This window comes from Acomys russatus, chromosome 32, assembly GCF_903995435.1.
Source record: "Acomys russatus chromosome 32, mAcoRus1.1, whole genome shotgun sequence".
NCBI lineage: Eukaryota > Metazoa > Chordata > Mammalia > Rodentia > Muridae > Acomys > Acomys russatus.
In genome coordinates this window covers 4967770-4983180 of record NC_067168.1, presented here as the reverse complement: position 1 = coordinate 4983180, position 15411 = coordinate 4967770, and the positions used below count along the sequence as shown (strand labels likewise).

At 40.4% G+C, this 15411-nt stretch overlaps 1 protein-coding gene across 1 annotated transcript; it reads left to right on the top strand.

The window, feature by feature from the left end:
- Window positions 1-8745: 8745 nt before the first annotated feature.
- LOC127184193 (peptidyl-prolyl cis-trans isomerase A-like) lies at window positions 8746-11426 on the top strand. The gene is made up of 2 exons (XM_051140446.1): window positions 8746-8758; window positions 10719-11426. The coding sequence occupies exon 2, from the start codon at window positions 10736-10738 to the stop codon at window positions 11390-11392; it is 657 nt and encodes a 218-aa protein (XP_050996403.1). The 5' UTR covers window positions 8746-8758; window positions 10719-10735; the 3' UTR covers window positions 11393-11426.
- Window positions 11427-15411: the final 3985 nt, after the last annotated feature.

The following is a 15411-nucleotide window of genomic DNA, read 5'->3' as shown; positions in this document are numbered from 1 at the left end:
TAGGGACATATGCTCAACCATGTTCATAGCAGCCTTATTCATAATAGCCAGAACATGGAAACAGCCTAAGTCTCCCTTAGTAGAAGAATGGATAAAGAGACTGTGGTACATTTACACTATGGAATACTACTTAGCTATTAAAAACAAGGAATTTCTGAAATTAGTAGACAAATGGATCAAACTAGAAATGATCATGAGTGAGTTAACCCAGAAGCAGAAAGACTCAAATGGTATATACTCACTTATATCTGGACACTAGCCCAAGGGGCATAAAAGTCTTCACTTTCCAGGAAAGTGGCATAGAGGTGAGGATATCCTATTGTGACTCTCGGTGAGAGAAGTATGGAAGAATGGGGAAATAGAAGGATCCAGAGAGCCCTAGAAACCTACAAGAAGAACACTATGATGGACAGATCTGAGCCCAGGGGTTCTGCTCAAGCTATGGCACCAACCAAGGACAATACGTGAAGTAAGCATCAAATCCCTACCCAGATCCAGCCAATGGACAGGACATTCTCCACAGTTAAGTGGAAAGTGGAGACTGATTTTCACACAAACTCCAGTGCCCCATATTTGACCATGTCCCCTTGATGGGGAGGCCCAGTGGCACTCAGAGGAAGGATAGCAGGCTACCAAGAAGAAACTTGATACCCTATAAGCATATACAGGGGGAAGAGGTCCCCCTCAGTCACAGTCATAGGGGAGGGGAGTAAGGAGAAAGCGGGAGGTAGGGAGGAATGGGAGAATACAAGAGATGGGATAACAATTGAGATGTTATACAAATATTATCAATAAAAAAATAAAAATAGAAATGAAAGAATCCCCCAGTGCTTGTGGTGGTAAATGAATCAAATTAAGCACGTAAGTGTAAGGCTCTCTCTCTCTCTCAGCCTAAACCTGGGAACATGACCCAGGCAAGCTTGGGAAAGTGACCCAGAAAGAATTGAAGGCCAAGCCGGGCGTGGTGGCGCACGCCTTTAATCCCAGCACTTAGGAGGCAGAGGCAGGCAGATCGCTGTGAGTTCGAGGCCAGTCTGGTCTACAAAGTGAGTCCAGGATGGCCAAGGCTACACAGAGAAACCCTGTCTCGAAAAACAAACACAAAAACAAAAACAAAAACAAAAGAATTGAAGGCCAGTTCCAGTTTCTGAGATCAAAGTGGCCAACTGAGATAAACAACTTCAACTAAGGTAAACAATTTTCAGAAAAGTACCATCTGGAAATTCTCTGGAAACTCCCCAACACCCCTCCCTGCCAAGAATAGCCCCCAAGACCAACGACCCCTGCAATAGCCAATAACATTTAGACAAGCACCCTTAGCGACCACCAGAGCCAATCCTAACATAGGGCACACAGCTCCTCAAACCTTTGCCATTTTAGCCTTTAAGAGCAGTCTGTAACAGTGACTCGGGGTGCCTCCCTCCCGAGTGAGTGCTGAGGCCCCCTGATGCGCGTCAGCAATAAACCTTGTGCTTTTGCATCAACACTGTGGTCCTTGAGTGGTCTCTCGCGACAACCCCCTACCCAAGTGGACTCTAGGGTCCAATATAAGCAGTGTGGATCCTCACCACAAAATAAAAACCTTCTTCTGATAGTGCCTGGCATCCCAGGTGTTGTTTGCAAATCTCTTCTGGGAAGAAGATGGTAAAAGTGAAAACTTGAGATCAAGGAGATGTCAGGGTAGGGTCTGAAGGTAGCAGTTTGCCAGCTGCCTGACCTTTAACAGTAATTCTCTCCTCCTAAGCGCAGTGTGTTTTACGGGATTAATGTTAAGGGTGTATGTAAGTCATACTGTGGCATGCTTCACAGAGGAAGGATGAATAAATTAAACAATGATCATTTTTATTATTAATAATACATTAAAGCACAGTGTCAGAAGCATGCTCCAACCTTTAGCATCACCAGTCTGGTAGTTGTCTTCTCTCTTTACCTGCCACTCAGGTGATGACAAGTGCTGGTACCAATGATAAAAACGGTAGAGTGTCAGTTTACCTTGGAACCTTTCCCTGTGGAGAAGAAATATAAGTAGAATCATCTTGCACGCACCAATGTCACGAATTGGTATATGACTAAATGATACAGTGGAGGCTTAAACAGCAAGCTAAGTCACATCTTTGTGGCAGCAAAGAAGAGACACACAGTCTTGGGAAAAAAATATTTTTACCACAAATACCTAGTGAGCATTGACACTGTGGCAATTGATGAGTGGTTTGTATGCTGGGCAAGGAGGCACACTTGACCTCTGCTCTACAAATTATTATGGGGTACTAGAAGGGACGGACATTAGTACATACTTTAAAAAGTAATACAACATAGTGGCAAGTTCTATTTAATTTCATAAAAACAAAAGCTTTTAAAAAAAATCTTCATGCCTGTAAAAACATTGATAAGTTCCACTAACTTAAATCATGCCATGACAAGCAAGAACAAGAGTGAGCAATAGACTAAGTTGAAGGGTGACAACTGGAACTTATTAAGACTACATTTAATTGGTTTCATGTTGAATTCAGTAAAATAATTTAAACACAGAAAATTGAATTTCATTTACATATACGTGTGTGTGTGTGTGTGTGTATGTGTGTCTTAGTTTATTTTGTACTGATACAACCAAATATCTGAGGATAGGTAACTTTTTAACATTTTTCTTTTAATTTTTTTATTAATTCTTTTATTTACTTTACAACTGGACTGCAGTTTCCCTTCACTTCTCTCCTTCCAGTTCTTCCCTCTCACGTCCCTTCCCTCCCATCCAACCCTCCTCCCTTTCCTCTCAGAAAAGGGAGGCTGCCCATAGATAGCATCCAGCCTTGGCATATCAAGTTGCGGTAAGACTGGGCTCATCTTCTCCATTTGAGACTAGACAAAGTGGCCTAGTTAGGGAAACGGTATCCAGCTGCAGGCATTGTAGTCAGAGACAGCCCCTCCTCCTGCTTTAGGAGTCACACATGGAGGTCGAGCTGCACAGCTGTTACCTGTGTGCAGAGGGTTTGAGTCCGTCCCATGCATGCTCTCTGCTTTGCGGTTCAGTCTCTATGAGCACCCATGGGCCCAGGTTAGTTGATTCTGTAGGTTTTCTTGTGGTGTCCTTGACCCCTCTGGCTTCTTCAATACTTCCTTCTCCTCTTCCACAGGATTCCTCAAGCTCCACTTATTGTTTGGCTGTGGGTCTCTGCATCACTTGCTGGGTGAAGCCTCTCTGATGTCAGTTAGACTAGGCTCCTGCTTGCAAGTTTAGCAGAATATTATGAATGGTGTCAGAGGTGGCTCCCTCTCATGGCATGGGTCTCAAGCTGGGCCAGTCATTGATTGTCCCTTTCTTAAATTTCTGCCCCATCTTTTACCCCTGCGCATCTTGTAGGCAGAACAAATTGTGAGTTGAAGGTTTTTTTTGTGGGTGAGTTTGTGTTCCGATCACTTCATTGGAAGTCATGGCTGGCTACAGAGGACAGCTGGTTCAGATTCCATATTCCCTGTTGCTAGGAGTCTTAGCTGGGGTCACTCTCATAGATTCCTAGGAGTTTCCCGTACTCAGGGTTCCATCCAGTTGTCTCTGCCTCTATCCTTCCCTCACCTCATCCCTCCAGCTCCCATCTCTACTTCTTCCCCGTAGAGGGATTTTAATCCAGTAACATGGCTACTCTGGATGGAACACAGACACGCCCTTAGCACAGTCCTTTAGTCCCAAAACAACGAAGGCAAAGTTAGCTTGTAGAAGCACCCGTGTTTGAAAGTGGCATCTAGTTGAGAGTCAAAGTGATGCATCAGATAAAGATTTGATGGAAGAGAATATGCCCAACTCTCACGAGAACAGAGAGGAAAGGGAAGCTACTTGACAGAGCAGAGGGAGAGAAAAACAAAGCAGTTTTACCAGGACAGTTTAGCAGAGACAGGTTGAAAAGAGAACCAGCTAGAAGCAGGTGAAGACAGACAAGCCAGAGACTGTGAAGAAGGAAAAAGATTAGAACAGCTTGCTAGAGATAGTTTGAGGCCAAGTACAGCAATTCAGTCAGAAGGTGAGAGAAGCCAGTTTGAATCAGTCAGCTTGGAGAGGAGTTTGGGCTAAAACAGCTGAGTGAACTAGTCAGCCAGAGTTCAGAAAGAGCTAGAAAGGATGATCTTATTCTACAGTAAGTCTCAGAGGCTGAACACATTCTGGGCCTAGATTAGATTGTATAGAGGCTAGAAGCTTCTAGATCTAGGCCTAGGTTAGCAGACAGAAGCGTTAAGGCTAGGAGATGGCAATTACGTCTGTAGAATCAAAGATGTTCTTACATGTACCTGTATTAGTGTCTACACTAAGTATAACAACGAACCAAAAATTGGGTGGCTCAAACAACAGAAGTCTTAATCTCACAGCATTAAGGGCTGGAAGTAGAAGATCGTATTGTTTCAATTTAGTTTCTTCTTGGAACCCTCTCCTTGGCTTCCGAGTGGATCTTTCCCACTGTGTTCTGACAGGATTCGGGCTCGGTGAGTACATGCCCCTGATGTTTCGTCTGTCCCAATTTTCCTTTTTAAAATAGATGCCAGTCAGATTTAATTAGCTCCAACAGCTTTATTTCACCTTATTAAGAGGCTCTGTAAGGGATCTGAGTGGAGTCATATATGAGGGTCTAGAGGCTAAGGATACAAAGACGTAAGTCTCGGGGTATACGCTTCAAACTCTAGCTGACGCCTCAGACGTCTGATGACTGGAGGTGCTTCCAACCTTCCCGTTGCCTTGCTGATAATCAGTCCGTGGACAATAACTGTCTCAGCCTGCTCTTTAGTCCTGTCACGTCTGACCTTTCTTCCTAGTCTCTCAGCAACTCCCCTAGATCAGTCTCCATCCCTTTCTCCCACAACACTTCAAAGTGCCTTCACCTCACTCAGCCTCACCCCTCCTCCATGCTGCCTGCTGCACCATTACCAGGGCGAGCTTCTTAGTAGTCACTCCAAAAGCCCTTTATGACTTTGCAGGGCATGTGTGCCCGGAGGATCTGTGGTTAGCCCTGTTTCACCCAGGGGAATTCAGGTGGTTTCTCTTGACAGCCTGTGCCATTCCTTCTCAGTGTGCACAAATCCTTTCTCAAACAATCCCCACCGTCTCCGGAATGTGCTCTGGATAGCCTTCTGCTCTGCGGTCCCCCTCACAAATCGATGTGCCCCAAACCTTCTGACATTGAGCTCTTCTTAGTTTAATGGCTGGGAACTGACTCCTACACCACTGGGGAAGTTGTTGAGCACAGATGAATTGGCTCCTGCCCTCGGGGATAATAATTCTACATTTTCTACTCTATGGTGTCTGAAAACTATTGTTCCATATGTTTCATTGTTTCTTTACCTTTTTCTTTGGCTGCTTGAAAGATAGCAGAGTAGATATAGTTTCCCATTATCCCATTACAGCCGGACAAAGATTTTAAAAATAAAAAATATTTTCATGTTTTTATTTTATATTCAAAATTGAAATCACAGAATAAAACTGTGTCTTGACTCCCAAAAAAACATGTGAAAGGTATACATAAAGTGCACCTGCTAGTTTGTATTATTCTAAATATGTTAAAACACTGTTTTAAGAAAAATTGTTCAAACAAAGAAGTAAGACATGTGGCGTATTACTGTCATCCCAACAGGCAGAAGAGGAGGAGGAGGGAGACTTCTCAAGTTCAAGGCCAGTTTCAAACAAATCAAGATCCTATCTCAAAAACAAACAGTAAAACAGAATAAACAAATGAACAAAGACTCAAAGAGCCTGGGTTATGCATGGTGGCAAAGCACTTACTATCCTGAGCATTGGGGAGGGATAAGAAGGAAGATGACATCAGACACATTGCTCATTGAGTTGTCTCGCTTATGTTGTTGTTGTTGTTATTATTATTATTATTATTATTATTATTATTATTTTGGTTTTTTGGGACACGGTTTTCTAGTTCAGCCTTGGCTGTCCTGGACTCACTCTGTAAAGCAACACAATCACCTGCCTCTGCCACCCTGAGTGCTGGGATAAAGGTGTGCACCATCACCCCAGGCTGCTGGTCATAGTTTTGTGTCATTCTTTTATTGTAAAAATTTCTATTAGCTCCTGAATCTTTCTGTTTCTTTGTTTTTATGGTGATCTGCTTATTTTCATTATTCATATATGAGTATTACACATTTTTAATTTGAGACTTTACTTATATGCATTTAAAGATTAACAATTTTAGATATTGGTAATGTCTTTATAAATTTGGATATATGGGTTGACAGAATTGCCAATTTATAAAGAAGTCAATATCACAAACATAGTTTTTCTTTCTGGAACAAGTTGGCCTCCTCACTTCCTTGATACACATCATATTAAGGGACTTTCAATATTTCATTGGCAGTGGCTAAATTTGCATTTTCTGATAATGAAAATTATCAATTTTTTTACATTTAACTTAAAAATTCTAATAGCCTACCTTAAATAAGTGTATTTAAATTATAAATGACTTTAGAAAATATGACTGGTTGAATGCATACAACATTTTATACTATAAAAGAAAATATCAAAGACTGGGAGTATATGCTCTAAGCACTTTTAAGTTCAAGAAAGGGTGTGTTATTACCTTTAATTTGGATGAGGATTGCTTTATAACCCCTTTGAAAGTCATACTTAGAAAATCTGTTCAAAAACATTTTTACACACACACACACACACACACACACACACACACACACACAGAAATCTGTTCAAAACACTGGCATTAAAGCATTTTTAAACACATTTTTATTGAAAAATAAAATAATTCATATTACATCTCATTTTCTATCCCATCCCATGCATCCTCCCATTCCTCCCTCCCTCCCACTTTCACCCCAACCCCCCTTCCCTATGACTGTGACTGAGGGGGACCTCCTTCCCCTGAATATGGTGCTAGGGTATCAAGTCTCTTCTTGGTAGTCTGCTATCCTTCTTCCGAGTGCCATTGGGCTTAAAGCATGTTGTTTTTAAAGGCTGAAGGAATAGCTCTCTCCACATCAGACTTACAGCTGTTGTCAATAGTTATTTAAAACAATGTAGCAGCTTTGGAATATTAAAGGCCAATCATCATATTGATGATGCTAGAAGGTTCCAAAAACATCAAAAGCACAAAAACGCTCAACAACAAACAGTGCTAGGAACACATATCACTGGTTTCAGTTTCTTTCATGCTGTGTATCTTGTGACACCATCTTAAACGTTAGTATTGAAGTTATTTATACTTCAGCTTGCCTGAAGCGAGCATGGCCGGATTTTGGAATGCATTACCTGTTACTGGCTGTCTACTCCATAGTCCTCACCAAGACTAGCTAGACTAGAATTTACAAAGTTCATATTATTGTGCTTTGGATATTTTATGTCACTCCACGTTGGTATTTAAAACTTCTTGTGTCTTTTTCTTTTATTAGTCTGCAATAAAAACATGTGGCAGCTGCAAGTCCTTAGTCTTTGTCTGCTCATAATGGCAAGCATTCTGGACCAAGGTGTGTGGAAAGAGGAGGAGCATATTCACCCAGGGTTGTGCCAGCACAATTTAAAGGCGGCTATAGAAAACTTAATGCTGTGTAATAAAGTGACAGCAGACCTAGTCATAAATGGCAAGCACCATTTCACTGAGGGGTGGAGGAAGGGGCACTGAAAGCATCATAAAAGACACAGAAGAATGTGTTAAAAGACTCTCTCACCCTCCAGAACCTCCCTCACCTGTGAGGTGTGGTGCCTTCTGTTTCTGGAGTAGGCTTGAATATCATTATCTTGCTTGGGGTTTCTGTAATGAGTCACCAAGGTGACAAGAGAGCAGATGGAATGAATGAACAATTACACAGCTCCTTAGCAAACTCCTTCCCTCTGCCTCTGGGGAGCAGGAAGTTTAGTCAGAGTGAAATGCTGAGTTCAGGAAGAGATCCCAGGAAATAGTGATTCTCATATCTGTAAATGCCAATCTGAGTCCTGTTCTTTTTTCTCTGGCATGAAACAGAGACTTAATAAAAACTCTGTGCTTTAATGTACTTTAGCTTTTTTTTTTTTTTAACTTCAATGCAAAAGTATTTTGTCATATATTTTAATTATTACTGAGAAATATAAAATCATTGAGTGTTTTGTTTACAATATTTATACTGAAACTGTTAGGCTGTTTTTTCAAAGCATCAGTGTGAGTGTACTCACATCCAGAAATGCTATATTAAAGATAGTTACTGCAAAAGACAGATCACAGTTGGTACCTGAGTCTAATCTTTCAAACCCTTATTTAAAAAGTGGTGAGAACTTGTAATGTCAGCTCTGGGGAAGCAGAGACTGGCAGATTACCAAATCACTGAGCACCAGACCAATGAAAAACACTGTCTCAAAAAAAAAAAAAAAAAAAATGGGTGGCACCTGAAGAATAACACCATGTATCTAGACATTTTTAAAAATTAAAATGTCAGTGCATTTTGGAAATACTCTAATGATTTACATGGAAGCTTAAACATCAAAATATATACTACCTACATTTTTTTTCTATTGAATTAGCCTATAGCACAACGCTGCTCAATACTTACTCCATCCTAAACCTCCATGCTAGTATAGTTTCTTCCCATTCTGTTTTTCTCTCTTTACACTTTTTTTTAAATCATCTCCCAAGCCCAGTTAATTTCTCTTGATGTTTCCCAGGCTCTCCTCATGGCTCCAGCTCCTCCTTCCTTCTCTTTCTCCTCTGGAGTACCTACATTTATCATAGCAATTCTGTTTGTGATCTTTACGTCGGTTGAGATGCACTTTCTAAAGGCACTGGAGATCGTTTGCTGGCAAGAAGTTAAAATCAAAAGTAGAAACAATGACTCTAACACCTGAATTTTCCCAACCACACATTGCTGAGTCTCAGCTTAGCGTCTCCAGCCTGGAAAATTCCCTGTATCCAATTCTCAACCAGCTTTCTGGACTGATACTGATTCCTGAAGCATGTGCACATTTAGTCAGTGAAAGGAAGAAGTCATTGGGACTTGAAAATAGGCACATGATGGTCCCCTGATCCTACCCACCATGATGGACAGAAGGTCCACATTAGGTCCCCTACTGCAGCCATAGTGAGCCAGCTAGCAAGTGCAAGCGGCCTTTCCTCCAGTACCTGTGCAAGAAAAATGCAGAGCCTGTGCCTTAAAGAAAAACCTCTTTTATTAAAAATTAAAATATAATTATTTCTCTCCATTCCCTTTCCTCAAATTTCTCCTATACTCCCTCTTGATCCTTCTCAAATTCCTGGCTTTCCTACTTTAGCTGTTTAAAGTACTCCAGAGGAAAATTCAGATCCCAACTTCTTATCTTATTGCCTCACACCCATTGTTAGTTCTTGTGTGTGTGTGTGTGTGTGTGTGTGTGTGTGTGTATGTGTGTGTGTGTAATTAAATTCATTATTTTAAAAAATACTTGCAAATAAAAAATACCACACACTGAAATTTGTGCAAGTCTCTCAATAAATTTCTGTATAATTAGGACAGCCATTCTGAAGTTGTGGAACTTCACAGTGAATTTCTGTGTGCAATATTGAATATGTTGTCATGCACTTATCCACTACCAATAGAGGAAAACCCTGTGACAGAGTTAGAAAGAGAAAAACAGTGTCTTTACATCCTCTTTTATAGCTCACACCCATTACTCACACTCAGTCCTTCTTTATCCCCTAACATTTATCTTTTCCTCTTTTCTACATGTTATACTGTTACCCACATATATATCTTTGTATGCATATTCAATTATATATTTAAATACACTATTGTTTAGAGTCAGCTTTGAGGAATAATATGCAGCTTTTATTGTTTCTGAGATTGTCTGACCTTGTTTAAAATTATACATTCCAAGTCCATCCGTTTTCCTGAATTTTTTGTGATTGTGTTCTCTTTCCAAGCTACTATTCCATTTTTTAAATATACACCAGCTTTTCATTATCTAGTCATCTCTCCAGGGAACACAGGTTGATCTGTTTTAAATTTATTTGTGAACAAGATAAAAGATAGGAACCCAGTTTCATTCTCTGCAGAGTAGAAGCCCAGTTTTACTGGCATCACTTTTTGAAAAAGTTATTCTTCTTCCAATGTATGTTTCTGTCTCCTTGCAAAAACATTAAGCCGGCATAGCTTTGTTGCTGTATTTCTGGGTTCTCCGGTCCAGTCCCTTAGTCATCCTGTTTATTTTTATACCTGTAGCAGACTGTCTTCATCACTACAGCTCCACAGGACAATTTGAGCTCACGAGTTATACCACCAGCATTGTTCTCGCTCTTTAGGATTGCTTTGGCTACTTGTATTCCGTTTTGTGGTTCCACATAAACTCTGGTGTTGGTTGTATCTAAGTCTTTGAAACATAGCACGGGAATTATGATAAACATTGCATTAAGTCTGTAAAGTAATTTGGGTAGTATAGCCATTCCCACAGTATTTATCTTGTCAATTCAGGATGGAGGATCTTTGTATCATCTAGTATCTTCTGTGTTTTCTGTTTTCATATATATATAATAAATATATATAATAAATATATGGAAAATTTATCAATAAAATAATTGTCACCTGAGTTAAATAATTCATTTAAGAGATTATATACAACTAGCCATGGTGGTCAATACATATAATTCGCATACCTGGGGGTTTGAGACAGGAAGATCAAAATTTTGAGGATGTTCTAGGGTATTATAGTGAGACCTTGTTTAGAAAATTAAAACAATAAAAAGGAGTGCAGAGCGCTTTGAAGATGCCCTGTCTCTTCTCATCGCTTGCTGCGGCCATGGTCAACCCCGTCGTGTTCTTCGACATCGCGGTCGACGGCGAGCCCTTGGGCCGCATCTCCTTTGAGATCTTTGCAGACAGAGTTCCAAAGACAGCAGAAAACTTCTGTGCTCTGAGCACTGGAGAAAAAGGATTTGGATATAAGGGTTCCTGCTTTCACAGAATTATTTCAGGATTCACGTGTCAGGGTGGTGACTTCACAAGCCATAATGGCACTGGCGGCAGGTCCATCTATGGGGAGACATTTGAGGATGAGAACTTCATCCTGAAGCACACAGGTCCTGGCATCTTGCCCATGGCAAATGCTGGACCAAACACAAGTGGTTCCCAGTTTTTTATCTGCACTGCCAAGACTGAGTGGCTGGATGTCAAGCACACAGTCTTTGGGAAGGTGAAGAAAGAGATGAGCATCGTGGAAGCCATGGAGCGCTTTGGGTCCAGGAATGGCAAGACCAACAAGATCACCATCTCGACTGTGGACAAATCTAGTTCTTTTGACTTGGGGGCATCTTACCCACCAGACCATTCCTTCTGTAGCTCAGGAGAGCCCCCCCCCATCTGCTCCCAGTACCCTGTAATCTCTGCTCTCACTGAAGTTCTTTGGGTTCCATATTGTCCTCATTCCCCTCCAAGTTTAACTGGATTGCAGAGTTAAGCTTATGAGATTATGAATAAAAAGTAAATAGGAACTGCTTTAAAAAAAAAAAAGGAGTGCAGAGATATAAACAATCAAAATATAAGCATACACCATGATCAAGTTAAATTTAGTATAATGATGCACACCTGTTCAGTGTACCCTAATGCACGCCTGTTCAGTGTACCCTAATGCACGCCTGTTCAGTGTACCCTAATGCACGCCTGTTCAGTGTACCCTAAGCAAGAACTGTCATACAGTACACAAATACCACAAGGGATAAAAGTCACCTGATAATGTCAACAGACATGGGAAGAAATGACAAAATTAAATCATTCGAGTAGTCAACAAAAAGCCTGTATAGGGAAAAATAATAGCACTGGACTGAATGTTTTAAAAAGAAAATCTTACATCTAAAATCATGTATAAGATAATGGCATCTACGATCACCATATATTGTCCACTATAGTAAAAAAGATAAGGGACATATTCACTGATCACCAAATCCTACCCTGGACTAGGATGGTGATTGAAAATCGTCACTGTTCTCTGTGCTTCAAGAAAGGTAGCTGCTTCCACGTAGCACATTTAATATTATGTTAATTAGTCATGACTGAAAATCATCACCAACACCTCAATAAAATTATGTAAACTACTTCAATAAAGTTCATAGGGTAATGTTTGTGGAGACCAAACCTGGCGATTTTCTTGTTAGAACCTGTGAGTACAACACCTTGGGAAAGCATTTTTCTGGGAGTATAAACTAGCTCAGCCACATTGGAAATCAGCCTGGAGATTTCTTAAAAACAGGAAAACAGAAGTAGTAGCATCTGTCCTAGCTGTACTACTGCTAAATATATACCCAAAGGACTTCAAAAATCACACTACAGAGATATTCACCTATCACTCTGCTCAAAACAGCTAAGAAATGAAACCAACTTAGATGTCCATCAGTTTATGGTTGAATAATGAAAATATGGTGTATATATACACAGTGGAATATTATTCAGTCAGACAAAATTATGAAATGTGCAGGCAAATTGATGAAACTGGAAATGATTGGCTACAGAGGTCACGATGACTCAAAAAGACACCTGTTGGAGGTTCTCTCTCATTCATGGGTCCTAGATTCAGATATTTCATCTTCTTATCCCAGAGTGCATGTGAAAAGTAGGAAACTAGAGATACATCATTGTAGGAGAGGCCTTTAATGAGGGGGACAATAGAATACAGGTAGGATACAAGCAGGGAGGATACTGGTTGCTGAAAGGTTCAAGATACCATGATGGGGATGGGGGATAGGGGAGCAGACAAAGGGCTAACCAAAATGACCAAACTCTGCACGAAGAAGATACTTGGTTATCTATGATATTACAAGTAAAAATTATAATGAGAGGATAGCAGAACACATATGATATAAAATAAAGGGGGAGGGATAATGGAAGTTAAAAGTTTAGGAAGGCTTGGAGTAGAGTATAGGATAAGGGGGGGTCGGGTGAGTTAAGTAAAGCTAAAAAAAAATATATAAAAGAGCTTTACCTAAAGCTAAAAAATGAATGAAGAAGCCTTATGAAACATCACTAGCCTGTAAGCTAATTAAATGTGTAATTTAAGAAAAGGAAGTTTGCATGGAGGTACCTTGCATAGGTGAACAACACTGCTCCCAGAAAGCAAGGGTTACTGAGTGAAAGTCTCAGTGTTAAGCTTGGGTTACCTCTCTTGGAGTTATTTGACAAAATAGTATAGGCTATCTGTGTTGTACATGATTTGCAGATGATTTACAGACTATTGCAATGACACTACTCACATGGGATGCAGGGCATGGAGAAATAAAGTTTGAACTGAGAAATAATTCTTTTTTTTTTTTTTTTTGGTTTTTCAAGACAGGGTTTCTCTGTGTAGCCTTGGCCATCCTGGACTCACTTTGTAGACCAGGCTGGCCTCGAACTCACAGCGATCCACCTGCCTCTGCCTCCCGAGTGCTGGGAGTAAAGGCATGTGCCACCATGCCCGGCTGAGAAGTAATTCTTTCTCTCTTTGTCTCTGTGTCTCTCTGTGTGACTCTCTGTTTCTGTCTTTCTGTGTCGCCTAGTTTTCATTGTGCTAGAAGCCACTATGTGGACTATTGAGGGTGCAAAGATTCTAATGATCTTACTGTTGGACCTTATATGACATAGTACAAACCTTATAGGCAAAATGTTCCCATGGGTACAATAGTGACAGCAATGTTTTGGGCTAGCCAAATTCCCTTTTGATTAAACTTGAGGCCTCTATATGGATAGAATTTATGCCTGGTACTATAAACATGGTAAAAAAAATCACTATGGAGGTTATATGCAGTAGGGATTAATCTAATTCTGTTGCTTTGATTAAAAGGACTTGCTATTAAACTGCCTCTTAAATATATGTTTGTAATAATAGATGATTGCAGTCATCAGCTTAAAGAAAGGAAAAAATTCTTTGCAGCAAATAGTAGTTAATGGAGAAATTCATGGCTGTTTTCAGTGCTTGGAATGAATGAATGAGTGTTCAGCTATCAATTGGACATTAAAAACTTACCTTCTTTCAAGTGTAGAACCGTTAACAAACCTAATTTCAAGTTACACTCCAGAGCTATAGTAATAAAAACGGGTACCGATGTGCAGAAGAAATGCCACGTGCAAGTTCACACAAGTGAGCGTGAACCGTGATAATAATATAAAAAATACACACTGGAGTACTAAGGATGGCCCATGGTGCCACGAGAGTTGGTTATTCCCATGGAAGCTGTATCATCTCCCTCTCTGCACAAAAGTCAACACCAAATGAACCAAGGGTCTCACGATAAGACCTGAAACTGACACTGATAGAGGAAAAGTAAGCAGTACACTAAAGATATTGACCTTTATAAGGGATTTCTGAATACTAATTCTACTGCTTAAGAAATAAGAGCAACTATTAACAAATGGGACTTTGAAACAAAGGTTTATTTTGTTTTTTGTTTTTTGTTTTTGTTTTTGTCACTAAGGAAGCTGTCCACTGTTGAAAACTTGCAGAGTGGGAGAAAATAGTGCCTAGTCTAAACTACATCACAGATTCTTTTTTAAGAAAAGCTCATCTATGGACACTAGCCCAAGGGGCAGGTCCCATGAAAGTCTTCACTTACCAGGAAAGTGGGACAGAGGGGAGGACATCCTATTGGGACTCTAGGTGAGAAAAATATAGGAGATAGGGAAATAGAAGGATCGAGAAGGTCCTAGAAACCTACAAGAAGAACACTATGATGGGTGGATCTGAGCCCAGGGGTTCTGCTCGATCTAAGGCACAGACCAAGGACAATATGTGCAGTCATCATCAAACCCCTACCCAGACCTAGCCAAGGGACAGAACATTCTCCACAGTTAAGTGGAGACTGAGGACTGACTTTCACATGATCTTTCGTGCCCCATATTTGGCTATGTCCCCTTGTTGGGGAGGCCCAATGGCACTCAGAGGAAGGATAGCAGACTACCAAGAAAAGGCTTGATACCCTAGCATCATATTCAGGGGAGGAGGTCCCCCTCAGTCACAGTCATAGGGAAGGGGAATGGGGTGAAAGCGGGAGGAAGGGAGGGAGGGAGGGAGGGAGGGAGGGAGGGAGGGAGGAATGGGAGGATGCAGGGGATGGGATAGCAAATGAGATGTAATATGAATTATTTTATTTTTCAATAAAAATGTATTTTAAAAAACACATTCTTAAAAAAAAAAAAAAGAAATAGAAAGGGTAAATCCATATGGGAGGTGAGGTGGGGAGGAGCCTGGAGTAATAGACAGAAAACTGTAACCAAGATATATTGTATGAAATGACTTTGAATATCCTCCAAAGTTCTGTTGTGATCATGGTCTATAGATTTCAAATTTGAAAAACCCAAATCAGAAATGTTTCTCAGTCTGTAATAAAAGTTTTAGAAAAGTGAAAAAAAAAGAAAGAAAGAAAGAAGGAAAGAAAAGAAAAGAAAAGCTATAATCTAATTAATGGGAATTATAGTTTCAAGGCTTCACCTTGACACAAAATCTAATGT